The sequence below is a fragment of the Engystomops pustulosus genome, chromosome 3 (assembly GCF_040894005.1).
Source record: "Engystomops pustulosus chromosome 3, aEngPut4.maternal, whole genome shotgun sequence".
NCBI classification, from domain to species: domain Eukaryota; kingdom Metazoa; phylum Chordata; class Amphibia; order Anura; family Leptodactylidae; genus Engystomops; species Engystomops pustulosus.
The window spans coordinates 146,677,486-146,705,338 of record NC_092413.1 but is presented as its reverse complement, the minus strand read 5'-3'; the positions used below and the strand labels follow the sequence as shown (position 1 = coordinate 146,705,338).

Sequence of the window (27,853 nt, the reverse complement as noted above, 5' to 3'; positions counted from 1 at the left end):
TGCTGTTTGGGTACGTTCACACATAGGGGGAAATCTTTCTTTTTTTGTGCATTTTCAGCGTTTTTGCATTTTTGTTTTTTTTAGACTATTGTTGCCGTTTTACAAAGTTTGCCATGTTGCTTTTTTTTCAGTGTTGTACCTGATTTGTCATTAATTTCTAGGATTTTCCAGATGTTTGAAGCAGGAAAATGCAATTTTTGCACAAATCTATTAAAAGGTTGCAAAAACACTCCAGCTCACTACTGGCATCTTTCATGGCAAATGATGTCAAACATGACTTCCAGGGCTGTTTTTAGGTTGTAACTAAATGGTTTTTAAAAAAGTTATAATAGGTTACAACATTTTTACAAGAAGAAGAATCTATTGTATGATAACATTTCTTATGTGAATTTCCTTGACATTTTGTCAAGGTTTTCTGTATTGAGCCTGGACTGTTTGTAGCGTTGTCATTTTATGTTGGTGTGCAGAATGATTGATTTGTTTCTCACATCTGACTCTTGTTTTAATTTTATTTGTGACAGTTTGATGTAGCTTGAGGCCGTGGTCACACGTACCGCTAGACGTCCGTTCATAACGCGACGCTAGCGCACAGGGGGAGGTCCTCGGCCCGAACGCACATGCGTTTCCAGAGAAACGCATGCGATCAGCTTAACAATCGCATGCGTTTCCCTGGAAACGCATGTGCGTTCGGGCCGAGGACCTCCCCCTGTGCTCTAGCATCGCGTTATGACGGACGCTTAACGGTACGTGTGACCGCGGCCTGAGACACTTGAGAAAAAAAATATATAAACAGGAGCCAATACACCAGACAATAGAAAACTACAATAAATGTCTCCCCATGGTGTTGTTTTCCAACATTTTGTATGTGTATTAAAGAGAAGAGTCTTATCTTTTAGATTACATCAATTCTGGTACTGTGAGCTATAGGACCAGAGGTACAAGCAGGTAAAGACATATTTAGAAATGCAAGCTGGAGATAAAGATCCAATGGGGGACATTTACATAAAGTGTTGGTGTCTGCATTGGCTTTGTTACTGATTTGCTCTCGGAAAGGAGATGCACATTTAATAATGTGGAGCTGTGGAGATAGAATGATTAGAATCGATTCGCCTAACTTCGGTTAGAATTTCAGGAAAAATTCGATTCGCCACGAAGCCGAAGTTCATGCTGATTCGCGGGAACGAAGTTGGCTTTTTCCCCCTCATGTTTCTGCTAAATGGGCGTGAGAACAACGTGTTACATGCGGCAGAGAACTCTGGGAAGGAGAAAGGAACACCCCCGATGACATCTGCAGACCTGTAAGCCAATCAGGAACCGGCAGGCTTATGTGATGTCACACAGCCCCATAAAACCCAGCCATTTTCTATCTCAGCACTTCACACTTCATGTTGTAGCGACCAGCTGCTGCTATTGTGCTGTGCGATTCTGGCTGCAATCCCTCGCTGTCCTCTAAGGGGGATCTGTATACCCAAAATAGCAGTTCTATTTAGTGACAAAATGGAATAGGAAGAAATCTGTTTGACTTTCATGCATCTGCAGTAGCGATTGGTGGACTAATCCCTGGTTGTTCTTTAACCCCTAGGGGACTCAGCCTCTTTTGGCCTTAAGGACGCGGTCCCATTTTTCAAATCTGGCCTGTGTCACTATAAGTGGTTATAGTTTTGGAACGCTATGAGATATCCAGGGGATTTTGAGATTGTTTTGTCGTGACACATTGTACTTCAAATTAGTTTAAAAATTTGGATGAAATCTTTTGCGTTTAGTTATGAAAAAAAACAAAATTTGGAAAAATTCTTTATTTTCAACATTCTAAATTATCTACTTTTGATGCAGATAGTCATAGCACCCAAATAAATTCATAACTTACATTTACCAAATGTCTGCTTTATGTTGGATGGTTTCTTAAGATTCCACATATTTTACTAGAATGTTATGAGGCTCAGAATTTAGGTATAATTTTTCACATTTTGTAAAATCACCAAAACCTGTATTTAGATGGACCTGCTCAACTTCTAATTGACACTGAGAGGCATAAATAATAGCTAGACTCATAAAGTACCCCATTATGGAAACTACATGGAGGTGTAGTCTGCAAATTGTAATATTTTTACAATTTTGGGTGGAAAATTAAACATTTACAATGGATTAAATGAATAAAGGCTCCACAAAGTTTGATACCCAATTCCTCCCGAGTACACCGATACTCTATATGTGGTGGTAACCTGCTGTATGGGCGCACTGCCGGAAGGGAAGGAGGCGCCATCCAGAGCAGATTTGCTATGTCACGTTGTACAGGCTATAATTTTTTTTCTTTTTTTTTTAATGTGGACCTATAGGGGCTTATTTTTCTTTTGCCACATGAGATGCACTTTTCTGGTAAGTAATTTTGGGGCATCGATAGCTAATTGGTGAGATTTTATTAACTCACCACCATTACTAAAAGACCTCATTTATATAGATTTTTTATTTTTTACCATTTTTACTGAATAAAAAGTAATTTGGCAAAAATTTTGTTAATTTTAGCATCACCGTCTTTCATATGCATAACTTTTTTATTTTTCGCCTCACAAATCAAAGGGCTTATTTTTTGCGAGAAGGTTTGTTCTTTTTAGTGGTCTTAATTTAGAGCGCATAACATTTTTTAAATCACTTTTTAGAGCATTTTTTATAGGATATCAATTGAAAATTATCTTTTTTTTTTAGCTTTTTGGTTTTTTTTTTACGAGGTTCACTTTGCGGATCTAATAATGATTCTGTTTTATTATGCAGAATGTTACGGATGCAGGGATACCAAATATGTGGGGGTTTTGTGTCTTTTATTCAATTGTACTGAATAAAAACTAATTTGGAGAAAATCTTGTTCATTTTTGCATCACCGTCTTTCATATGCATAACTTTTTTATTTTTCAGCTGACAGATCTGGTTAAGGGCTTATTTTTTGCGAGAAGAGTTGTTCTTTTTAGTGGGCTTATTTTAGAATGCATAACATTTTTTAAATCACTTTTTAGAGCATTTTTTTATAGGGTATTAATGAAAAATGATCTTTTTTCGGAAAGTTTACGTTTTTTTTTTCTCCAGCGTTTACCGTGCGGGTCCAGTAATGATTCTGTTTTATTATAAAGATTGTTACGGACGTGGCAATAACAAATATGCAGGGTTTTTTCGTGTTTTTGATACTTTATTAAGTGTTTTTATGGGAAAGTGACATTTTAGGGCAGTGATGGCGAACCTTTTGGAGACAGAGACAACCAAAACCCACTTGCAAAGTGCCAACATGACAATTTAAGCAGTAACTTATTGATCCCTGCTGTATCACAGGTTTCAATCATATTGGGGTCCTGAGTACACCAATACAATAGAAAGATGGAGAAATTTGGATTGAAGCTTCCCTCCAGGATCCCCTGAAGAGGAAGAATCAGGGGATCCAGAGCAGGAGCTCCAGTGACAAACCATCTTCATCCACACCTTCTCGCTCCTCCTGTAGTCCAGGCAGCCAAGGCTCTCGCTTTTAAATAGGGCTGAGCATGCAGACCTATCTGGCAAAATGGGGTGAAGGCCTGGGTGCCCACAGAAAGGGCTCCGAGTGCCATCTGTGGCACCCGTGCCATAGGTTCGCCACCACTGTTTTAGGGGCTTATATTTTAATGTATTTATTTTTTATTTATTCTAATGTGTAGTGTTCAGCGTTTTTCACTTTTTTTTACTTATACATACTTGAACTTAAACCAGTGATGCTCTGATCGCTGGTTCAAGTTCAATACACTGCTCTACAATACTATTTTATTGTAGAGCAGTGTAATCTGTCAGGCATGCTCGCGCATGCTCAGACAGTTTGCAGTCAGACCCGGAAGGGGTCTGACTGCCAGGGAGAGCGGGCAGCTCCGGGGCACATGCCAGTCCTGCCCAGAAGTGGATTAGAACCCCCGGTAAGCGGCGCGGGGGATCCAATCCATAGCGCAAAAACCCTTACATGCCGCGGTCATGCTTGACCGCGGCGTGTAAGGGGTTAACACCCACGATCGCAGTCGGCTCCAATCGCGAGTGTTAGCGCAGGCTGTCAGCTGTGATACAGACAGCTGACAGCCGCTGCTTCTGGTGCTGGCTCCGTTCGTGAGCCGGTGCCAGAAGCAGGACGTTATACTACGTCCCGGTGCGCTAAGCATGTAGCCCCGGGGGCGTAGTATAACATCGTGGTGCGCCTAGGGGTTGAGGGGGATCTGTATCCCCCAAATAGCAGTTCTATTTAGTGACAAAATCGAATAGGAAGGAATCTGTTTGACATTCATGCATCAGTATAACGCACATTGCAATTCCTTTTGGGGACTCTAGTTTACAGCCAGATTTACGTGTGAAATCCACGTAGTTTATACAGTGATTTTCACTGAAATTACACTGTCAGTTGTGGGGTATCTGTATAACGCACATTGCAATACCTTTTGGGGGCTCTAGTTTACAGCCAGATTTACGTATGAAATCCACGTACTTTATACAGTGATTTTTGCTGAACTTACACTGTCATCTGTGGGGTATCTGTATAACGCACATTGCAATACCTTTTGGGGGCTCTAGTTTACAGCCAGATTTAAGTGTCAAATCCACGTAGTTTATAAACCACGTCAGACAGAAAGGTGGCAGCACAGTAAGGGGATGTCGCAGCAGGGGTGACTCTGAGGCCAGAACTGCCGTTGTCATCTAGTGGCAGTGTGTTGATCAACAACCCAAAAGGTAGGTCATCCAATTCCTCAAATTTAACATCTGACAACCCCAGCCAAGAGTCCGTAGGTTCCTCTGATACAACAATTAGTTGGCATGGCCCAGGAGCAGGTCAGCGGCCCTCACCTGTCCTCAACCAGCCTCTGTCCTGTTCCTTTCCCGCAGCCAGAGAGCTACTAGGTGGTCTGGGCTCAGCGCCTCTATTTAGCGAGGACGAAGTGTTTGAGGACAGTCAGCAGCTGCTTTGCAGTGGAGAGGAGGGGCAGACTTCCGCTGCTTCCTGCAGTAGGCAGGCTGTGCATACTGACATCGGTGAGGAGAGTAGCAGTAGGAGAGTGACCGGGAAACGCAAAAAATTACCACCTCAGCGGTGTGGCAGTTTCTTATAAAGACCCCAGAGGAGCCGAGCATGGGTATATGTCGTATCTGCGGGCAGAAAGTGAAGCGGGGCCAGAGAGCTAACCTTGGCACCACGGCCCTGCGACAACACATGCAAGTGTCACCATCTAATGGCCTGGGAGAAACGGGTGTCAGATGCGGTCCATCCTGCAGGCGCAGCAACCGCAGCAGTAGCAGCACCTAGTGGCACACATGCTGTTTCAGCAAGTCAAGGCTCCAGCACCTCTGCCAAAGGGAGCTGTTTTTCTTTATCATCTCCCGGTCCAGATGCTCCTGCTCCTCGCTACGCATGGCGCCAGCAGTCGTTGAGCGAGGCGATTACAAAAAGACAACTCTATACATCCAGCCATCCTAAGGTGCAGAAGCTGACCGTGCTCTTGTCGAAGTTGTTGGTACTGCAGTCTCTCCCTTTCCAAGTCGTGGACTCTGCACCCTTCAGAGAACTAGTGGCTTGTGCCGAACCGAGGTGGAGAGTTCCAAGCCGCAATTTTTTTTCCAAAAAGGCTGTGCCAGCCCTTCACCAATATGTACAACAGAAGGTGGGGCAGTCCTTGAGCTTATCAGTTACTTCCAAGGTGCATGGCAGTGCGGACGTGTGGAGCTGTAATTATGGTCAGGGCCAGTATATGTCCTTTACGGCCCACTGGGTGAATGTGCTTCCCGCCCAGCCACACCAACAACTTCAACAAGAGACGACGCTTTCTCCTCCACGTTGTCAAACTGCTGCTCCTGAGCCAGTGTCCGCCTCCTCCTTCTCCACCACCACCTCAGCCTCCACAAGCGCTGCTCCATCATACCACATGTGCAGGGCACTGCGGTGTCACGCAGTGCTACACCTGGTTTGCCTGGGCGAACGAAGTCACACAGGGGTGGAACTGCTCCGCGTCACGCAAGAAGAAATCAATGTGTGGCTTTCTCTGCGACAACTAAAAATCAGAACTATGGTGACAGACAATAGGAGGAACATGGTGTCCACGCTGCACCGAGGAGGGATGGTCCATGCGCCCTGCATGGCGCACGTGTTCAATCTAGTAGTCAACAAGTTCCTGAAGTCTTACACCCATCTGCAAGACATTCTAAAAATGGCCAGGACACTGTGCACACACTTCAGCCATTCTTACAAAGCCAAGCGCACCCTCCTCAAGTTGCAGCGCCAGAATGGCCTACCCCAACATAGTCTGATATGCGATGTTTCCACCCGTTGGAATTCCAGCCTCCATATGTTAGACCGCCTGTATGAACAGAGAAAAGTCATGAATGATTTTTTTTTTTGATGATGCAAGTGGACCGTAGTACTCCCCTGTGTAACTTTGATGTCAGCCACTGGCAGCTCATGTGTGACACCTGCTGTTGGCTACCTTCACACTATATCATTGTGCCACTCTGCGGGCTCCTGCTGCTGCTGCTTTTGATGCCACCAACACACTATATCATTGTGCCACTCTGCCACTCTTGCTGCTTCTGATGCAACCTTCACATCATATCATTGTGCCACTCTGCGGGCTCCTGCTGCTTCTGATGCCACCAAAACACACTATCATTGTGCCACACTGTGGGCTCCTCCTGCTACTGATGCCACCTTCACACTATATCATTGTGCCACTCTGCGGGCTCCTGCTGCTACTGATGCCACCAACGCACTATATCATTGTGCCACTCTGCAGGCTCCTGCTGCTACTGATGCCACCTTCACACTATCATTGTGCCACTCTGCGGGCTCCTGTTGCTGCGGCTTTTGATGCCACCAACGCACTATATCATTGTGCCACTCAGTGTAAAAAGAGTGCACTCTTTGATGTTATGTGGGATCTTGGCCCTCAGCTCAGTCCTTTCGAGCTGGCACAAACGTTACCTTGTCAGGCTGCGTTCCCGCTTCGCTTATTTGGGGAAGTTAGCCTATGTAAGTGCACATGGAAGTGAAGAGTGAAGTGTGTGTCATACTAAAACACAGCATGGTTTGAAGACCAAAACCACGCTCCCTATGCATATTTAAGCATGGCAAAACGTTCTACAACACCCTACAGGCTCTCTGCAACCAGGAAATGCCTGTTTTTTAATGTGATTAGTTTTGATTTGAATCAAATTTTTTTGAAAAATTTGTCGAATCGGGTCGAAACGAATTTTAACAAATTCGCCCATCTCTAGCGGAGACCATTTTCTGTCCCAGGGACCAAAATCTGTCCCGAGCACCAGAAATGTGTCCAACAGTCAGAGAACAGTGCAATAGGACAGTTGTGTCCCTGCTAGACCAGATTTCTTTTGGTCTACTTTCCGCCAATTTACAGCGCCCAAAAATGGCTGCAACACATATTAATGGTGTCTGAGTTTGCACTCTACCAAAGCCACGCCCCTTTTCTGAGAAGAGTCGGAGCAGGCGGAATAAGTCATTTTTTCTGGCGGCACCAGCTAATAAATAGGTCGAAGAGCAGAACATGCGCTGAGAGTGCCATAAAACAGGCGGAAACGCCATAGTAAATGTCCCCCAATGTCTTTTAGTTCTTTAACTGCCCCTATATGTAGATCAGAGAACATGTGAACTGAAAGATAAGATTATTATCTTTAATATGATAAATGCATGTTTCTACGTGCTACAGAGCCAAAGGCATCTGAAGTGACCCTTTCCTTTCAGCCTCTAAGGGTGGAATCACACTGGCGTAATTTTCGTCTCTGTTTTGCTTCCATTTTGTCTCCAGATCTGCAAAAAAAAAAACCTAAAAGGTTTAACATACGTTAGGAAAGAATAACACCCCAGGCTTATCAGTAAAAAAAAAACGATTTGTCATCAGTTTTAATTGCGGGCCCATAGACTTTTATAGAACTCAGTATCCGCATCAGTGAAAAATAAAAAACAGGTTTAAATTTTTTTTTTTTTTCATGGACAACGGATCCTTGAAGAAACCAATGTGAAAACACCCATAGAAGACAGGGAATCATAGAAAGGGCATGAGAGTAGTATAATAAAGTACAATCACAAATAAAGCTTTATACACTTTGAATTTCAGGTAGGTGAAACATGTGTCTGAAACAAGCAATGGTGCAGTTACATGGTGCATTATTGGACCATTTTCAGTCTATTTAAAAACAGATGCGTTTTTGTAGGTTTACCGGTTACCAGCCCTTCATGACACTTTTTCCCCTTTCATGATATGGATACCACACAATGCAATAATGTTCTTTAAAGGGCATCTACCCCCAAGATGAAGGACTGTATGCAAATGAGCCCAAGGAGCACCGGGCTCCATAGGTGTTAATGAAGCCTGGAGCCCCTGATGCTCATTTGTATACATTCCTTCATGCTGGTGGTAGATGTTCTTTAACCCCTTAACGCTCTAAGGCGCAGTGGTGCAGGGAATGTATGAAGAGGGCTCACGGGCTCTCTTCATACAAGGGTGGGGGTTGTTGCATATTGCAGCAAACCCCCACCGCTAATAACCGCGGTCGGTGCGTGCACCGATTGCGGCTATTAACCTTTCTGTTGCCGCTGGCAAAGTCGCCAGCGACATTTAAAAGACGGTGGCGTGTGGGCGCCGCCATCTTTGTTCCAATCGTCGCTCCCCCGAACATCATTGATGTTGCGATCTGTTGCCATGGTGATTGGTTGCCATGGTAGCCTCGGGTCTTCGTTTGATCCGAGGCTACATGGCTTCTGCAGATTCGTTACAATGAGCCAGTGTGTTGAAAAATAAAAAAGGTGCAAAATAAATTCCATGAATGAGGAGACTCAAGCGTGAAGCTGGCAAGATGCCATTAGCCACCAGATTTGCCATATTTCAGAGCTCCCACATTACTGGAGTTTCAAAAAGCACAAGGTGTGCGATACTCATGGACAAGGCCACAAAAGGCTGAAAAAAACTGACACCTTTGAATAAGAAACTTAAGATAAAACGTCAAGACTAGGCCAAGAAATATATTACGACTGATTTTTCTAAGGTTTTATATAGTGATGAAATGAGAGTTATGCTTGATGGGCCAGATGGATGAGCTCGGAGTTGGATCAGTAAAGGGAAGAGAGCGCCACTCCAAATCATACTCCAGCAAGGGGAAGGTGGGATACTGGTACGGGCTTGAAACAAGTGAAAAAGGAAAACGCCGGCTCACCCGTACTGAAGGTGTCGATAGCGTGTCCGTACTCCAAATCACGGCAGGTGCTCCGGAAGCCGGTCCCTGTCCACGGGCCAAACAAACAGAAGAAACAAATTCGGAATCCAGCACTCTGTACCATACACGGAGACGGTCCAATATCAAATAAATCTGCCTTTAGATTAAAAAGTCACACGGACACACTTCGCTGCAACATAGATCAACATGTTTCAGCAAGGGCTGCCTTAGTCATGATCGAATATGTACAAGTGAACATAATACTTTTAAAACACCCGCTTCATGACATCACGAGTCAGGTAATCAATGTGGGAGGGCTGACACACACGGAGCTAATACAGAGTATGTCAATCATTAGATCATGTGATCCGCGGTGTCAGCCCTCCTCACATTGAGCCGTGAGATGAAGAATTCCGGTAATAAAAAAAAATTGTAATCTTACAAACATCGCATGGATGGAGGGGGACTCAGGTCAAGGCATGACAAGGCATCACATCAAGTGGATATGAGGGGAAGATATGTGCAAGCTGCTGCCGCTGTTTTTTGACAAATATTTGCAAGATAAATAAATGACATGTGTAGTATGAAGACTAAGGCAAAAATAATGACGTGTAGATCATGACTAAGGCACAAATAATGACATGTGTAGATCATGACTAAGGCAGCCCTTGCCGAAATGCATTGATCTATGTTGCAGCTACGCGTGTCTGCATGACTTTTTAATCTAAATAAAGGAAGATTTATTTGATATTGGACCGTCTCCGTGTATGGTACAGAGTGCTGGATTCCGAATTCCTTTCTACTGGTATGGGCTGGTATTAGCAAAGATGAACTTGTGGGACCTTTTCGGGTTGGAGTGAAGTTCAACTCCCAGATCTACTGCCAGTTTCTGGAAGACACAGACTTCTTCCTGTACCACAGCTTGAAGGTGGTATGGTTCAAGAAAATGATTTTCATGCAGGTTTATTGTGTAAACATCATTAGGGGATTAAAATTTGAGAACTCTTATGGGCAAACCCCATTAAAGGAAATCTACCATACTCTAGATCAGCTTACATTGAAACTAGTTTTCCAGGTTAGTGAATGTAAACCATGAACTATTGATGCATTCAAAAGGCCTTTTTGAATTTTATGTAGGTCCATGTAACGCTACTACATAAGACTTCAGTGAAACAAGAGGCTCCTCTAATAGCAACCATTGTAATGAAGTATTGAGTCAGCACGAGATGAGAAGGTCACACTAAATATTGTCACATACACGTTATAGAATGTGCAAGTTTTGCAAAAAGATAGAGACACAAGAAAACCACTATCACAGCACATCATTTTATTGGGTTGTGGATTACATAAATCCAGAGAATAGACCTAAACTTGAACTTTAAAAAGTTCAGAATAAGTGGCTCCACAACCTTGTATGAATTAATAACACAGCCAATATGGGTACATGGTGGTACAGAAGTAGTCATGTGCAGGAGTTTACCTGTCCAATTGTGAGACTACTACTAATAATTTTTAAAAAGAAATAAAATGACATTACATTTCAGCTCATTTCTCAATTGCCCATCTCCAGTAAGTGATTGCTATATTCCTATTCATTTAACACTGGTAACAACACGCAGCTAGTTAGAGTGCAAAATAAAACTCATCAAGAGATGTAAACATTTAGTTAAAACCTGGGGATAATCCAAAAACAAATTAAAAAAAAGTTAAAAATCCACTAGTAATAAATTGTACATTCCACGTGGAAACTAATATTTTCTCAAAAAAAGTCAACCTTTTATTGTTCCAAAGAACCTAAAATGCAAAACAAACTTTGCACTGTCCACATTAAAAATCTCATACTGTGTGGTGTTTACAGCTCCTGTGTAGACCTTTATGTATCTAAAGTTACAGACCAATAAAAGGCCCTGTGCAAATATATGCTGATAGATCTGACAAGTAAGGGACACATGAATGCACAGGGTGTCAGCCTACTGTACTCACATGGAAATGCACAGGTCTGAAACAGCCATATGGATATTATATGTTTAAGACAATTGGCAAAGTTGATTCATTTCACACATTTAGATACCAAGGAACTATAAAAAATGGACTGTAAAGATGAACACTTGCTTTTAAAATATGCCAGAAACTAATATTCATGCTCATCCTCTAATCCTCATAGCATAAAATAAAAAATTACCCAGGAAAATAAAATGCCACAAAGTAAAATAAAACCACAAGTCAGTCTTAAAAACATCATACTGCACACTTCATGTCCAGTATAAAGCACATATAAGAAAATAGAAATTAATTCAATTCTTGGCTGATATAGAAGCAGCACTGGTTGCAGAGGCGGGGGTAGCACTCAGTTTCCCACAATGCCCTGTGCAATGTTTAGTTTGAAGCGCCAGGTCTTTTGAGCACCGCGGTATACTTCAAAGGCACATTATCTGACTTCAGAACCACTTCTAATAGCGTGAAGATGCTGATTACCTGTTAGAAAGGAGGAAAATAGAAGTCTTGGGTCATATCATAACATTTCCATCCAGCTTTGTCACTATCTGCACCATTGGCCGGGCTGCTGCACATAAGTGTATAGGGGGAGGTAGTTTTTACCATGGCAGCTTATATAGACTCATAATGTTCATCTGGATTGATATTTAATGTGGTGTATTCCATAAACATGATTCCTTGTAGTGAGGTAGATCGACATAATGAATTTTCAACAGACATTAAAGAGCGCATTTGTTATATCGACCAATCTCAAACATAACAGGAGCTTTCTTATTGTATATGCCGGTATTACTGAAGCCAGTAAATATTTCTATCCAACCCCCAGTATGACTAATACTGTAAGGTAAGGTGGACTCCCTCCTTTCTCCTGAACACATTATCTCAGATGCCCTTTAGACCTCCATGCATCATAGAAAGCAGACAAAGGCCAAGGTGAGATAATCCGACAGACTAAAGTCTTCTTTGCTGCCAGCATGTAAATTGTGAAATCATTAACCCGATTAATTTTATAGTTTTCAAGATAATCTCATTAGATTTCCTCACAAATTCAGTTAAATTTAATTTGCTGCAGACAATGGTCTTCATAGCAAAATAATGTAACTAGTCCTCCAGAGCATCAGACACACAATCTTCAGCCACCAAAGTGCTACACTGGTCCATAGCACGTTCTATGCTTCTTCTAGGCAAGACTAAAAGAAAGAGGTCTACCACTGTCTGAATAGTAGTATAGATCATACAAATCACTCAACACTGGTTACACCGGGTGTAAGTAGGTTACACCACCATCTGGATTCATGTAGAAAAGACTTGGCACTCCTCAAAAGATACATTTTGAATTACTGTATATACTTGAGTATAAGTCGACCCGAGTATAAGCCGAGGGTGGGAAATGCATTGGTCACAGCCCCCCCACAGCATGTAGCCAGCCCAGCGCCCCGCCCCACAGCATGTAGCCAGCCCAGCGCCCCGCCCCACAGCTTGTAGCCAGCCCAGCGCCCCGCCCCACAGCTTGTAGCCAGCCCAGCGCCCCGCCCCACAGCTTGTAGCCAGCCCAGCGCCCCGCCCCACAGCTTGTAGCCAGCCCAGCGCCCCGCCCCACAGCATGTAGCCAGCCCAGCGCCCCGCCCCACAGCATGTAGCCAGCCCAGCGCCCCGCCCCACAGCATGTAGCCAGCCCAGCGCCCCGCCCCACAGCATGTAGCCAGCCCAGCGCCCCGCCCCACAGCATGTAGCCAGCCCAGCGCCCCGCCCCACAGCATGTAGCCAGCCCAGCGCCCCGCCCCACAGCATGTAGCCAGCCCAGCGCCCCGCCCCACAGCATGTAGCCAGCCCAGCGCCCCGCCCCACAGCATGTAGCCAGCCCAGCGCCCCGCCCCACAGCATGTAGCCAGCCCAGCGCCCCGCCCCACAGCATGTAGCCAGCCCAGCGCCCCGCCCCACAGCATGTAGCCAGCCCAGCGCAAAACAAAACAAAAAATCTGTACTCATCTTTCCGAGGCCCCACCCCGCTTGCTGACTATGCAGGGAGCAGAAGACAGAGCTGAAGACAGAAGAAAACCAGGGGTGTCGGAAAGGTGAAGTGAGTTTTTTTTTTCATATTTTTTTAATTTGAGAAAGGATCGGCAATCCAAACAACAAATGCAACGTTTTGGTCTATATACATCACTTCATCAGGCATGGATCGCAAGGTATAAGGAGGCGAAAGAAGAAGCCCGGGGTGCTATGACCTCTGTCGCGCGATTTGAGTGTGAGATATGCAGGTTCAACCGCTAAAGAACATGTTCTTCTCTAGCAGATGATCCTGCATATCCTACAGCTGTCACGGCTTCACTATACCTTCCAATCCGTGCCAGATGAAGGTCTGATCTATATAGACTGACCATAGATTTATTGTTTGTATTGCCTTTCCTCACTCACTTGAAAAAGTTTTACTTTCAAATGTTTTTTTTTGATGAGTGCCAAGTCTCTTCTGCGGTCTGAATAGTAAACCAATGACTAAGCACCAATAACGTAGAATAATCAAACTTCATTTAGCCATTCTTACTTGTTGAACAGGTTCATCTCCTTCACGTTCTGGACTCCATACAAGGGTCAATTCTGGCTTTTTACCCACCTGTTGAAAGTGGGAGCCCAGGAGAGGTAGAGCCTACATGGGACACAAAACGATAAACTTACTATCAGCAGCTAAAAAATACTACATATCTTCTACATAAGCCACCTGCTTACATTGCAATAAATTCGCTTTTGAACACCGAATCTCAGGACCAAGACATCAAAGGCTTCATTTAAGACCCCCATAACCATTGCTTCAGACTCCAATGGGCCACACTCCTGAAGAACAGGACATGAGAATAGATACATTACACAAAGAGCATTTATGGTGGAAAGTATGGAGAGAAATACACTGTATATTGTCCAGCTCTAACCTTAACAAACACAGAGAAGAAGAGTTCTGCACTCAGTTCTTGCACCCTCTTGGATGCAGTCTTGCGGTCATTACAGTGGTCGGCCTGTTTCTGTATTGCTTCTTGTGGCAACCTCAGTGATGGTCCACACCCTAAAAACAAAAAGCACAAATTAAAAAGAAAAACGAATGATAACATTATATAGCCTGTACTATATAATGCTGTGTGAAGCAGTCCGGTCAGCTACTTTCTTCTACATCTCCATGTAAAAGGCCAGGATCATGGGAACCTACTACATGTACATGCCGAAGAAAGCTTTCAGATTTCAGCTCTGAAGTTAACAGTATTTTAAATCACAGCTATGGACTATAAAATAGGCTGTAACTGAGGATTATAACATGATAAACAGCGCAGTATTTATTGTGAGGCTTATCCACACAACTGAGGGTGCTGTCACATGGTGCGTTCTGGGACAGTTCTGTGTGCATTTTTAAATGCACTGAAAATGCACACGTTTTTGAATGTTTACTATGCGTTTGGCTGGTTTGAATCTGTTTTTCTACATTTCTGGAAGTGTAAGCAGCCGTTTCACAGCTTTTTAAACCAGCCAAACACATGGTAAAGATGCATAAACCAAGAATGGCATGACAGCACCTTTGAGCTCAGTTCACATCGGTTACATCCTCAGTAATTGTGAGCCAAAACCGGGAGTGGTAAAGACTTGCTGTGTGTTGGACCCCTCCTGGTTTTGGCTCACAATAACTGGAGGAAATTACTGAAGGTCTAATAGATGTGAGCAGGGCCTTCTACTTATTATGGACTACTACTACTTACTACCACTATTTATATAGCGTACACAGATTAAGCAGCGCTACACAGAGCATCAGCGCTACACAAAGATGCTAATGCCAGTGTGAACAGAGCCTAATCCACGCATGGAGTGAGAGAAAAGTTAAAGGCGTTGTCCACTTTCAGCAAATTGATTTTGATCGTGTAAAGAAAAAGATATAAAATGTTCCAATATACTTTCTATTTCAATTCCTCATGGTTTTCTACATCTCTGAAGCTTCCTATAGCAGGACAGCAAGCAATAGTTACTTCCACTGGATAGAATCTGTCCATGGTCATGTGATGAAGGTGCGGGAGCCGCTATTATCACAGAATAAGACTTGTGTGATAATAACGTGCCATCACATCAGCATGCACAGATTCTATCCACTGGAAGAAAATGGAGAAGCTTTCCATAGCAGGACAGCAAAATCTAGAATGCCATGAGGAATTGATACAGAAAGTATATTGGAAAATTGTAAAACTTTTCATTACACAAACAATTATTGTAGATAACCCCTGTAGCACATGTTTATTTTATAAACAATACATAGTTTAAATAGTTTATTTTGGAGAACTCACCTAAAGCAGCCGCAAGAAGCCTGTGAACTATGATGTCTGCATAACGTCTTATGGGAGATGTGAAGTGAGTGTACAGAGGAACATTCAGAGCGTAATGATGGAATAGCGTTTCATCTCTAAGCACTCCAGTGCAGAAATACACTGCCATCTACAAAACACAAAACTTTTTTAAAAAAGGACAAAAGCTGATTTCTCCAAGACATATCTTACATGTATTGCACCAGTGACCACATATGAGAACCATCACAACTAGCAGCATCAAAACATTTAAAAAGTACCATCTATGTATGTGCTTCCAAGGAGATTTCTACCCCACCACTGCAGAAAATGGTCGGTCCACATTCTCAACAGTTTTCCGCCAAACCATACTAAGCATTTTTGTTGTTTTCACCTAAAGAGATCTTCCATCAAGCATCTGAAGTTTATATTAAAGCTAGTCTTATGGAACAAGTTGCCATTATTAATAGCACTATTTACAGATACAGAGAGAGTGAATCCATTCTTTGTCAAACTACTGTGCGCTCTTTTTAACCCTACCCAAAGAAGGATTTAATAGTATGGCACAGGCCAAGGTAATTTCCCGACTTGTGACGTACTATTACGACCGGCTTTGGGCACCAGCTGACTAGCAGAGCTGGTGCCAGTAGCTGCAGGTGTCAGCTGAAACCCACCTGTAACATCCACTCTGATTACTCGGATCGTGGGTGTTAACCCCTTACATGACATGGCAAACATTAAGGTGGCATGTTAGGAGATTCCGATGTGAATGTGCATTCAGTAAAATTGAACAAACAACAAAAAAAACCCTACATAAATGAGGTATCACCACAATCCTAGTGATTCATAGAATAAAGATAAAATGTTATGGTATGATGAATGGCCCAAAAAAATGCAAATAAAAAAAAAATATGAAAAAAAATATGCAAAAAAAAAAAAAAAAAAAAAAAAGGACCTGAAACCACAGTTGATCATTTTCTTTTCGTCCATACATTCAAGAGCCAATAAAATCCTCAACAAGCCAACGACCTACTAAAATGATTTTGAAAATGCGTCAAATCTCGCAGAAAATATGTCTAAATTGTCAAAAAGAAAAGACTGTATAGCCTTTAAAAAGGGACTATGGAAGATGAATGGTGCACCTTCCCATTAATGCCATGGTGTGTGCCCATAGAGCAGGTTACCAGCACATATGGGGTACTGACATATTCAAGAGAAATTGGGCATCAAACTTTGTGGTGCGGTTTAGCACGTTATTCGACGAGAAAGAGTACATTTTAAAAAAAATACATTTAGCCAGAAAATTAAAATGTCAAAATTGCAAACGATTGTTTCACATGTGTTAAAACAGTGTGAAGTGTAATACTTCATAAAAGTTGTTTTACATACGTTGAGGGGTGTAGTTCCTAAAATGGGTTAATTTATGTGGTATTACTATTATTTAGGCCCCACAAAGTGACTTGAAGGTTTAGCAGGTCCCTCAAAAGTATGATTTTGTGTTTTTTATTAAAATGTGAAAAATCGCACCTAAAAGTACAAAGCCCCATAACCTCCTACAAAAATAAAAGTATGCATAAAAAACAAATGTCAACATAAAGCAGGCATTTTGCAAATGTTATGACATAAAAACTTGATAACCAAGTATCAGAAAATTATGAATTTCGAAAATTTAGAAATTTTCCAAATATTTGCCAAATACTTTTCATACATAAACAACCAAATTTTTCAACTAACATGAAGTCCAATTTTTCACCAGAAAACAATCTCAAAATCACCTGGATATGTAAAATTTTCAATGTTATAACCACTTATAGTGACACAGGGCAGTTTTGAAAAAATTGGCTGTGTTAAGAAAGTGAAAAGGGGCCATGTTTTTGAGGGGTTAAACAAAATCAGAAACATCCAAAATGACCCTGAAAAAAAGGCCTTTAAAGCAAAAGCCAGAATTCTAAAATAATGTGAAAAAGGCATTTGGAGTGCTGCCTTTTTGTTACGGTCCGGATGTGAAACCTTGTCTGGTTTTGTCAGCTGGCACCCTATACTTCTTTGTGTTTCTTTAAAGGGAAGCTGTCACCAGGAGACCGATTTTTAGCTCCCCCTTTTTTACAGAAAAAAAAAGATAAGTTGCATATTACGTTACAATGGCATGTGAGCAGTGACTAGTCCATTTAATGTAAACTTGTTATACGAAGCAGTGAAGCTGGTCCGCCTCCTGATGGCCACTCGGAATGAGCACCCCGACCTCTTCCATCTCTTAGCTGTGCTGTGCCCTGCCTCCTTGATCTTTCGCGATTCTCTGGCCTGCTAAAAGTTCCTGCACATGTTCAGTGCACCAACATTCTCTGCTCCGGGCCTGCGTGTATCCAGCCAGAGTCATAGGCGCACCCAGCTGATATGGTGCTTTACAGCCCCTTGGAAGCACGTCTCAGCTAGCCAGCCATGCTCCTGCACAAGCCGAAGAATCGTGTAGGAGAAAGGAGGCAGGGAATGGTGCAGCTGAGAAATTAAAGTGGGCAGGGTGTCCAAGTGCCTGTCAGAAGGTGGGCCAGATTAACTGCATGAGAGCAAGGAATATAACTTCTCTTTACAAACTGCAGCGCTGGCCCATTATAAGGTTTTACAAGGTTTCTGGAGTTGACAGTTTGATTAAATTTTTTTTGAACAAGAGTTTTTAAAAGTTTTCTTCATTTTATGGAGGAAATTCGTGTTCTTAGACTCACTATGGAACTTTGGCATTTGATGGCATACACAACTTAGCACGTTGTAAGACTGTTGGACAGCCTAAAAAGGTCACACCTCTGGCACATTTATATTGATAGCATAAGGTCGCCATCTACCATGCCATGGCATTGTGCCATCTATGTGGTGTAACTAGAATCATGCAAACACAGTAAAATGGCAGAATGCCATGTTCAGATAAGTTTGTTGAATGAGCCAAGAACAGATTGCACTTTGTCTAGACAAAGCACCTATGTGCATGGTAAATCTGTCTCAGTTTTTCGTAGAAATTAATAGATATAGGACTTCTAGCAAACTCTTATCCATCACAAAATGATCAAAACAGAGGGAACATGAAAAAAACACATGTAAGCAGGGTTTTCTCATCACAAAGTCAACATCTTTAATAATGACAAGATTAAGGCAGCTATTACCTGCATGGGCCGGGAGCACATGTTGGTCAGAACTTCCTTGCGTGCAGTAGCATACTCGTCTGCTCCAAACTGATCATTCAAGCTTTTCTACACGGTAGATGAAAAGAAGGGTCAGTCGGCCATCTAATAGGGTTGTCCTACTATAGAGATTTATTCTCTAACCACAATGTGTCATCAGGGTGCCGTTAAGTTCCTTTGGCAACTGGGTTCCTAACACAGAATTTTTACTTACATGTAGAGTTCCTGAATTGGTGAAGTCCAGTTTAATCCCCATTTGATCACAGAATTCAATCAAGTCATTTAACAATTTAGTCTGTGGTGGAGGATGTCGACGAAGCAGTGCCAGTTCTGGAAATCGGCTGTAAATTTTATGAGCAGCTGCCATGTTTGCAAGCAACATGAACTCTTCAACCAACCTAAAAAAGGAAGCAAAAATACAAATGTATAGAGAGACTATTCAAAGTGTCAATAAGGGAAACCAGTCATGATATTCATGATGTTTAAACAGGGACAGCATAAAACACAAATCACAAACTTTCAGAAAAAGCATTAGCACAAGGCCGCATTCGCATGACCGTGGGGGGATGTATGTACGGCCACAAACTTGCATGTCCCCCATAGACAAGCAATGGCCGCAAGTCTTATCTTTCCCAGTGTTACTGGCTGTGTGCTGTGGATTGCTATGGAGCAATCCTCTTCATAGTGGCTGACCTATGCCCACCCGGTCATAGCTGTGCGGGCATACGTCAGTATGGATGTAGACAAATAAGAGTCTGCAAAATATACACAATAGTCTTCTGGACAGCACCTTCCAGGCTTTTCCCTGTCCATCTCAACTAGATTCAAATTTTTATCTCCAAACACAAGCATGAAAACAAGTCCCAAAAGTGCTTCCTGGTTTATAACTGTACATAGAAGTTTAAAGCACCATACAACTATCTTTATCATACTAGTTGTGTAAGTAGAGACAACTCTCCATATGTAAAAGCAAATAACTCTGGACAAAATAACTATTTCCTATTGGATACCGAAAACTGGGCCCAAATGTGTGGAGGATAAAAAATATAAACTAAAAAGTTTTACTCAGCACTGGTCTGAAAACCGATACATTCCCATATCTCCCCCTGTGTACATGAAAATTCATGCAACACACTGGAGAAATGTGTCAGTCTTTAGACCAGTGCAGAGTAGAAATAGACAGTTCTCTGCTGCACCAGATTATTCCTTATGTCTGACTCTGGATGATTAATCTGGTGCAGTATAAAAGACTGGTTGTACCTCCTATTAGTTGATAGTTGCTGAACCACAATACCGAATTTCCTGGCTCATGGACTGAATTTTCTGGCACAAGTCTCATTTTCTGTTCTGGTCACGCTCCCTTGTTATCAAGGACACACCCCTTTGTCAGAAAATTGCCTAAAACCTTTAATAAATGTCAAAACTTGAATATTTTGGTCCAGCGCAATCCGATAGTCACTCGGGTTTGGAGATAAAGTAATTTCTTCTTTATTAGATCACAAATTCTCCCATAAAAACAGCAACTAGTCACATGCAGTTAGCAGCACCAGTCTTTATTAAACGTGGCCAAGAGAATTTAGGTGCAAATTACTCCAGTTTTCTGGTGTAGAAACATTGATACATCATATCTATATCGATATATATTATTGTGCAGGTAGCCTGGCTATTTGAGGTTGACATTTGATACCAATGCTACCACATCTGTGATGCAGAGGTATTGGTTTGGCTCACAGATTGATCTTTTTATTGTGTGATATTGCCAGGTCATACCCATTTTAAGGTTCTTCCCACATTACATCAGTATATTGCCCTCCCTAAATGACCTTATCCAGATTTGAGTTGGAAATCTTCATCTCATCCAAGGCTTGCCTGTAACATCTTCAATGTTCCCTGAAAATTCTTTCTATTAAGCCATGCCAGAGACCATGAACAGTTTTAACCTTACCAAACAACTCCAGTACAGCACAAAATGCAACACCAGAAATAGCAATTATAATAAAGAAATAAAAATTCGACCCCCTCCAACCAAATACTGTTGGGGATGTCAGTGCATATATTTGAGGAGACAAATCAATCAATCCTCTTTCCTGGCTCCTCTTCTTATACCAGCACCTTCTCTACTCCATGTGCCGCTCTGCTTTGTGTCCCATGCTGGTTGTATGCACTAGAATCAGAACCCAGAGATGAGCTGTGACACAAGTAGGACCCAGGATCAGTAAGTAGGATCAGGACCCAGGACAAGTAATTACCACTTCTGGGTCCTCTGCTGCTCCAGGGGCCAGTCTGCCCTATTAGTGAATCCTCTGAATATGACAAATTATCCTGAGATAACATGTTGCCTAAAGGTAGCTATTAAATACAACTCTTGAGCCATAAATCAAAGGACAGGCAGAGGATTTACACAAATATTTTTATATGCAATCTGATATCTATCAATCTGAGTTCTACAAACTTGTTACTGTGAGAATCTTGTGACTATGAGGAGAGTATGATTTTTTTTTTTCTGTCTTCAGAATGCAAAGTTGGTTCTATCGCAAAATGCACAGCAAATGCAGAAAGTGCTGCACTCGTCATCAGACAGCAGGTGGCAGTCCTGATAAAGAAATAAAGTGAAATAACACTAAAGACACAGAAAAGCGAGTTCGCTGCTGTGAGGCATCGGACACAGATACCAGGATTATCCATTTTCCATCTAGGAATCACACAAAGAACATAACACTTCACACAGATAATATTGTAAGTGGTTCCAGAAAACCTTTCCTATCAAAGGGTCAATCATTACAAATTTAAACAGACCAAAGTTTCCACTTTCCAAGAAGGTTTCCTAGCTTTTCATTACGTTACGTGGGTTTGATGTGTATACAGTTCTTTTTTCCAAAAATCATTCAACTTTCATTTGTTCCAGTTGCAGGGATCAAATTATCAACTTATTTGCGGTCAGAGGGCAGTCCTGCAGTGATGGGGTAAATTAACAAAATGAAAAGAAAACATGCCAAAGAGTGAGATCTCCATCTGTTCTTACATTCCCATAGAGGTTACACACAGAGGGTTATGTTAAATAGACTTGAAATTATTCTACTACTACATCGCTCATTAAAAAAAAAAAAGGGAGGAAAGACACAGGGTTCCTCAGATCTTGCGCCCTGCCCAATTTGAGGGAAGAAAAATCACATGCTAAAAAGAGCTCTACAGCATCATATTATTATTCCAAGAATATGGTAGAAGATTTCAAAAGAAAAATTAAAGTGGTTAATACGATAATATTTTTATTCACTTATTACAGAAAAGGAGGCAAATAAAATTACCCGATATGTGCACTTTTTCACCTAAAATAAATTACCCTCAATAGTTTATCCTGCAATATCTGGCACAATGTAAACCTATGATTGACAAGGTCAAAGGAGAGTCAGTTATTTACCAATTGGCACTTGGTTTATTTTGAAATTTTAAAAAATTAGAGATGCAGGGATACTGAATATTTATAGTTCCACTAGACAAAATCCCCCCCCTCCCCCCCCCCCCAAAAAAAAATGCTCTGGAGTCACAATTATAAAATATACCATGTATGACTTGCATACAAATTCAACTGAACAAACCTAAAGAACCTAACCTTTACATAAAACAGATATGGCCTTGTATATGGTAAGCATCGAATTAGAACATACTAAAGAAGATTTAACCACTTAATAACATGACCATTTCGCACCTTCCTGACACGGCCCATTTTTTCAAATAGGACATGAGTTAATATAAGTGGTTTTAACTTTGGAACACAAACATATCCAGGTGATTTTGAGAAAGTTTGTGTTAATGAAAAAAAAAAAAAAAAAGTATATTGGCGAAAATTTTGTAAAATACTTGAATTTTCTAAATTTTCCAACAGACAAAGCCAAAATAACTTGATAAAGCAGAAATTTGGGAAATGTGAATTATGCTGACATGATGTGGTGGTAAACTTCTGTATTGGCACACACCATGGCATTAATGGGAAGCTCCGCTTTTCAGAGCCAATTTGCACTTTAAGGCAACACTACTCTACATTTGCCATCTGGGATGTAGCAATTTTGGTAATCCTTAAAGGACACCTGTCATTAGGTCTGTGTCACTGGTCTTGTCACTACTACCTGTTGGAGCAGCTCACAGGGATCCCATCACAACCTTTATCTAGTTATTTCATACATTATTCATTGTAAAATCATCTATTTTTTATCATGTAAATGAGGCTGGTCACATGGTCAGAGGCAGTGATGTCACACCTGTTCCCCCTCCCCTCTCCTCCCCCTGCTCATGTCTGTGTGTAATGTATAGTAAAGCATGGCTAGTGTGTGTGCTGTGTCCTCCTAATATACAGGTGAGAGACACAGACATCAGCTACACATGAATCTGACATGTTCTGCTGTAACATGGCTGCCTGGAGCTGCTGTATCTCTCCTATATACACACACATGCACACACAGGCTGCAGGGGGTGTGGCCACCAGCACCAGGAAGCACATCATTATACAGCCTCACATCATTATACAGGCTGTCAGTCAAGCACTGGGGGTGTGGCTGTGCCTCCCACTCATGAATAGAGTGGACAGCTTGAATATGCTAATACTTCATTGTACATTTCACAGGTCATTTGCATACAGCTTTAGGACCTCATTGCTTAGGTTTACAGGCATGTAGAGGGACAATGAAGGGATAGAGGCAATGCTCTCTAATGGCAGTTTATGAAAATATATTTAGTTTAGGGGGGTTATTTTGCATGATGGGTTCTCTTTAATGACCTAAAACAAACAGTCAAGTTTTATAATGAGTTCATGGTTTAAAGTTTACTATGAATATATATATTTTGGACTATATTTTTGTTTTATGGTCTGGTGCCTTCTGACCCTTCAACTTCAGACTGTATACCTGATAGCAAAAGATGTGGGAACGTACAGAAGAAAACAACCTACCTAATATATAAATGCTAATTTGGTGCAGTGACTTCAATAGCCCAACCAGGTGTGCAAAATACATTTCACTTCCAAACTATAAGGGTTAAACAATACACAATCACACTATTACCGTATTTTTCAAACTATAAAGAGCACAAAAAATTCCTTTGATTTTCTCAGAAATCAAAGGTGCGCCTTATAGTCCAGTGCGCCTTATATATGAACCGTACTTACAGACAACAGCTGCCTTGTACTGTGCACAGGTCTGCCACCTGCTGGTCATTCATACTTATAATCGGGTGCGCCTTATATATGAACCTAGACATTTTAGCAGGCATTTATTGATGTGCGCCTTATACAGTATTTTTCGGACTATAAGGAGCACCGGATTATATCTCATTTCTGTCTACATCTATGTAGAAGGTTTTCACCTAAGGAACGTAAAAGTTTCCATCAATTATTCCTAAGGCCTCTTAATGGACTATTGGCACACAAAATGAAGACAGAGGTCTTCCAACGCAATAGCAATGAAGAGAATCAAGAAGAAAATAAATTGCAAATATAATTCACATCAAGGCAAGCTTAAAAGTCAAAAAGTGGGTGGGCGCATGCGAAAGAGATGGTAGGAACATATGCATGATTGCCAAACCCAAAAAGTGTTGGATCATTTAATATCCATCTAGCTTCCTAATGAGTAATTAATGTACAGTTGTCAAATCTAAGGTCTTGAACCGTTAATGAGCCTTCAGTTGGGAAAAAGGGCAGTCAGGCAAGCAAAGTAATGTATTAAACAACAATTAAAAAGTACACAGTGTGAAACCCACACAGCGTCAAAAGCTTAACATTTTTGTAAATTACAAAATGGAAAATATGGGTCAATTTGCATTACCAGCTAGGAGAAAAAAAAATGAATGGAAGGGATTAGGCAATAGTATTGCAAGCACTTTCCACATTAGAATTACATCAGTTGAACATGGCTATTTTGGTGGGAACAGAAAACTAACATGCAGAGTTCTACCAATTGTACAAATGTTAGGGGACATAATGCATTTCATCTGGCCAATGGTTTTTTTATTCTGCTCCCGTCTCATCTAAGAATGCATATGTTTTGAGCATAGTGTGTACAAGTATGAAGGGAGCATGATCAACAGCTAGCCTAGCTTTGGTGTGGGATGATCATCAATAACTTGTCTCATTTACAGGACATATGATTTTCCTTTCCTGGTAAATATACCCTAGATGCAAATACAGGAATCCCCTTACTTATAGGGAACCTATCACCAGGAGACCCATTTTTAGCACTCCCCTAGTCCCCACAGAGCATAGTACATACACTGCTAAAGTGTTTTGTATAAAAATAGGTTTTACAGAAAAAAGATATGTTATATAGCACCTTTCATTAGCATCTGCTGTGTGACTAGGCACTCGTCCCCTGGGAGTGGCTGGAAAGGAGCAGTTCCCCCCACCCTTGGGAAACAGCTCCTCCATGTGTCCTTTTCAAATATATGAATAACTCCCCACACTCGGGATTGGCTGTAGAAGAGCAGGGGGCCTTGCTAAGCCAAGTGATGGGTGTTTTCATATATTTGAAAAGGACACATGGAGGAGCTGTTTCCCAAGGGTGGGGGGGGAACTGCTCCTTTCCAGCCACTCCCAGTACCTAGTCACACAGCAGATGCTAATGAAAGGTACAATATAACATAGCTTTTTTCTGTAAAACCTATATTTAAATACAAAAACACTTTGGCAGAGTGTGTACTATGCTTTGTGGGGACTGGGGGAGTGCTAAAAATGGGTCTCCTGGTTACAGTTTCCCTTTAAGAACACCTGACTTACAGACGACCCCTAGTAAAAAATAATAAACAGCTGTAACAGTTATCAAAGGTGTCTGCAATGAAGAGTTATTGTTAATCCTGGTTCTTATCACAATCCAACATTTTTAAAATCCAAATGTCACAGAGACCAAAAAAAGTCTGGCTGGGGTTACAATGATAAAATATACAGTTCCGACTTGCATACATAATAGGTTCTGTAGGTTTGTTCCCAAGTTGAAGTTGTATGTAACCCGGGGACTGCCTGTACTGTACATGCATGTGACAGTCTGAGCCCCTCATCAAGGCTGCAACCCGATAACTTAAAGGAAACTTACCACTTGTAGTGGCAGGTTTCTGATGGAAATACCGGGCACCAGCTCAGGGTGAGCTGGTGCCGGAGCTTATTTTCGTTAGTGTTTTAAACCGCGGTATCGCGGTTTAAAACACTTTTTAAACTTTATAGCCGGCGCAGGCACGCGCTCGGCGCTTACCATGCGCGCGGCTCTCATTCACTTCCTATGTAGCCGCGCGCATGGTAAGCGCCGAGCGCGTACCTGCCTGCGCCGGCTATAAAGTTTAAAAAGTGTTTTAAACCGCGATACTGCGGTTTAAAACACTAACGAAAATAAGCTCCGGCACCAGCTCACCCTGAGCTGGTGCCCGGTATTTCCATCAGAAACCTGCCACTACAAGTGGTAGGTTTCCTTTAAGAACCCCACAGAGAATGAATTTCTTAACTTAAAGAACAGGAAGATGTGTTTGAAAGGTAAAAAAAAAAAAAAAAAAAAAAATTACGCACCTGTTCAAAGTCTGAGACTTTGGTTTGCATATCAATCAAAAATTGACATTCAAATAACAAAGCTCATTCTCTGTGCTCAGCACTGGATGCAACAGAGATAAAAGGAGGGCCACAGGAAAAAGCTTTACGAATGTTATTTTATAAAGTTGTAAATGGATAGAGGATAAAATAGAAGATAACAGCTCAGTTTATAACAGACTGGACCTTCTGAGCAAGTTTCCCTAAGGGGTTGACTGTTCTTTTTCAATATAAATATTTATGTATAGAAGTGTGTAAAGAGTGAGGATTTCTAGAATTTATAAAGGTCATTTATACGTTTCCCCTGGGCACCCTGCAAAATATTGTAACTTTAGTTGTCAAATATTTATTGTTGATTAAAAAATTACAGTGCAAAAAAGTAAAATGGTGAAATTTAAGACAGATTAAAATTAAGTATAATCTCAATGCCATTTCATGCAGATGTATTTCACTTCATTATATGCTAGGTTTGCCAAGCATGTGTCAGGTTTAGCTTTGGTCATGTTATTAAGTGTCATTTGCTCTCAATCTGCAGTCTTTGTGCGCTATATAAATAAAGGAATTATTATTATATGTAGTGGTCTTTGTACACAAATTACGCAGCGCAGCACAGAGCTTTCCAAAATCTGTCCCTGTCCCCTTTGGGGCTCAATCCAATCAACCTACCAGTATATTTTTGAGTGTGGGAGGAAACGCACGCAAACACGGAGAGAACATACAAACTCTCTGCAGATGTTGACCTGGATGGCACTTGAATCCAGGACCCCAGCGCTGCAAGGCTGTGGTGCTACCCACTGAGCCACCATGCTGCCCTAACCAAGCCTGATACAGAATAGGCCAAATATTATGCATTCAATGCCTTCTGATGTCTCCATCTCAAAGTCTCCATGAGAACTAGCAAATTCCCACTTATTACTAAAAACCCATAGACCCTCCTAAAGGGGGAGATTTATTAGTGCTTCTATGCTAGTTTTCTGGCATAAAAGCACTGAAACTACCACAATTTCTTGCACACTGCATTATTCTGGTGACAATGCAAGCTTCACGCCATGTGGGTATACAGAAGGTGTGATTGAGAGCAGAAGCCAGCAGAGTGGACCAACATAGGGCATAGCAGTGCACTTTTTGAATGGTCATATGATACCCTACCCTGTGTGGCTAGAAAATTAATTTTGCATTCGGTTTCAACTATATACTCATAATATTCTCCTACTGTGGCCTTTGCTTTGCTCACTTGCCTTGACAAGCTCAAAGTTGTACACCATGTGGCATAACCTAGTTTTTGGAGGTTCACTATAATTAAAGCAATATCCATTTTATATTGTGTTTCATCATAAAAGCCGATTGCATATTGTCAGATATGTATTAATCGATTGAACAGTGAGCTGATGGTTTTAAAAGGGAAAACTGTACTTTGCATTGGCATAATTCAGTGATATACACAATAAAGTGAATCTGGCATATTGTTCTATAGGACCACTGCAGAACACATGTCAAAACAGTTTAAAGGGCATCTACCACAAGGATGGAGTGTATGCAAATGAACCAGAGGAGCTCCAGGCACCATCAACACCTATGGAGCCCCTCAGATTCACTGCATACAGTCCTTC

The 27,853-nt window shown here is 41.6% G+C and overlaps 1 protein-coding gene across 4 annotated transcripts in view; it reads right to left on the bottom strand.

Annotated features, from left to right (window-relative positions):
* Nucleotides 1-10,517: 10,517 nt before the first annotated feature.
* DIS3L2 (DIS3 like 3'-5' exoribonuclease 2) overlaps nucleotides 10,518-27,853 on the bottom strand; it is a 228,516-nt gene continuing 211,180 nt past the window's right edge. For all 4 annotated transcript variants that reach the window (XM_072142472.1, XM_072142473.1, XM_072142475.1 and 1 more), the window contains 7 exons: nucleotides 18,903-19,086; nucleotides 18,671-18,757; nucleotides 15,522-15,669; nucleotides 14,133-14,263; nucleotides 13,933-14,037; nucleotides 13,751-13,852; nucleotides 10,518-11,685 (listed from right to left, as the gene is read on the bottom strand). In XM_072142472.1, the coding sequence (XP_071998573.1) occupies nucleotides 11,587-11,685; nucleotides 13,751-13,852; nucleotides 13,933-14,037; nucleotides 14,133-14,263; nucleotides 15,522-15,669; nucleotides 18,671-18,757; nucleotides 18,903-19,086 (856 nt within the window). In that variant the 3' untranslated portion in view covers nucleotides 10,518-11,586. The remainder of the gene's footprint in view (nucleotides 11,686-13,750; nucleotides 13,853-13,932; nucleotides 14,038-14,132; nucleotides 14,264-15,521; nucleotides 15,670-18,670; nucleotides 18,758-18,902; nucleotides 19,087-27,853) is intronic.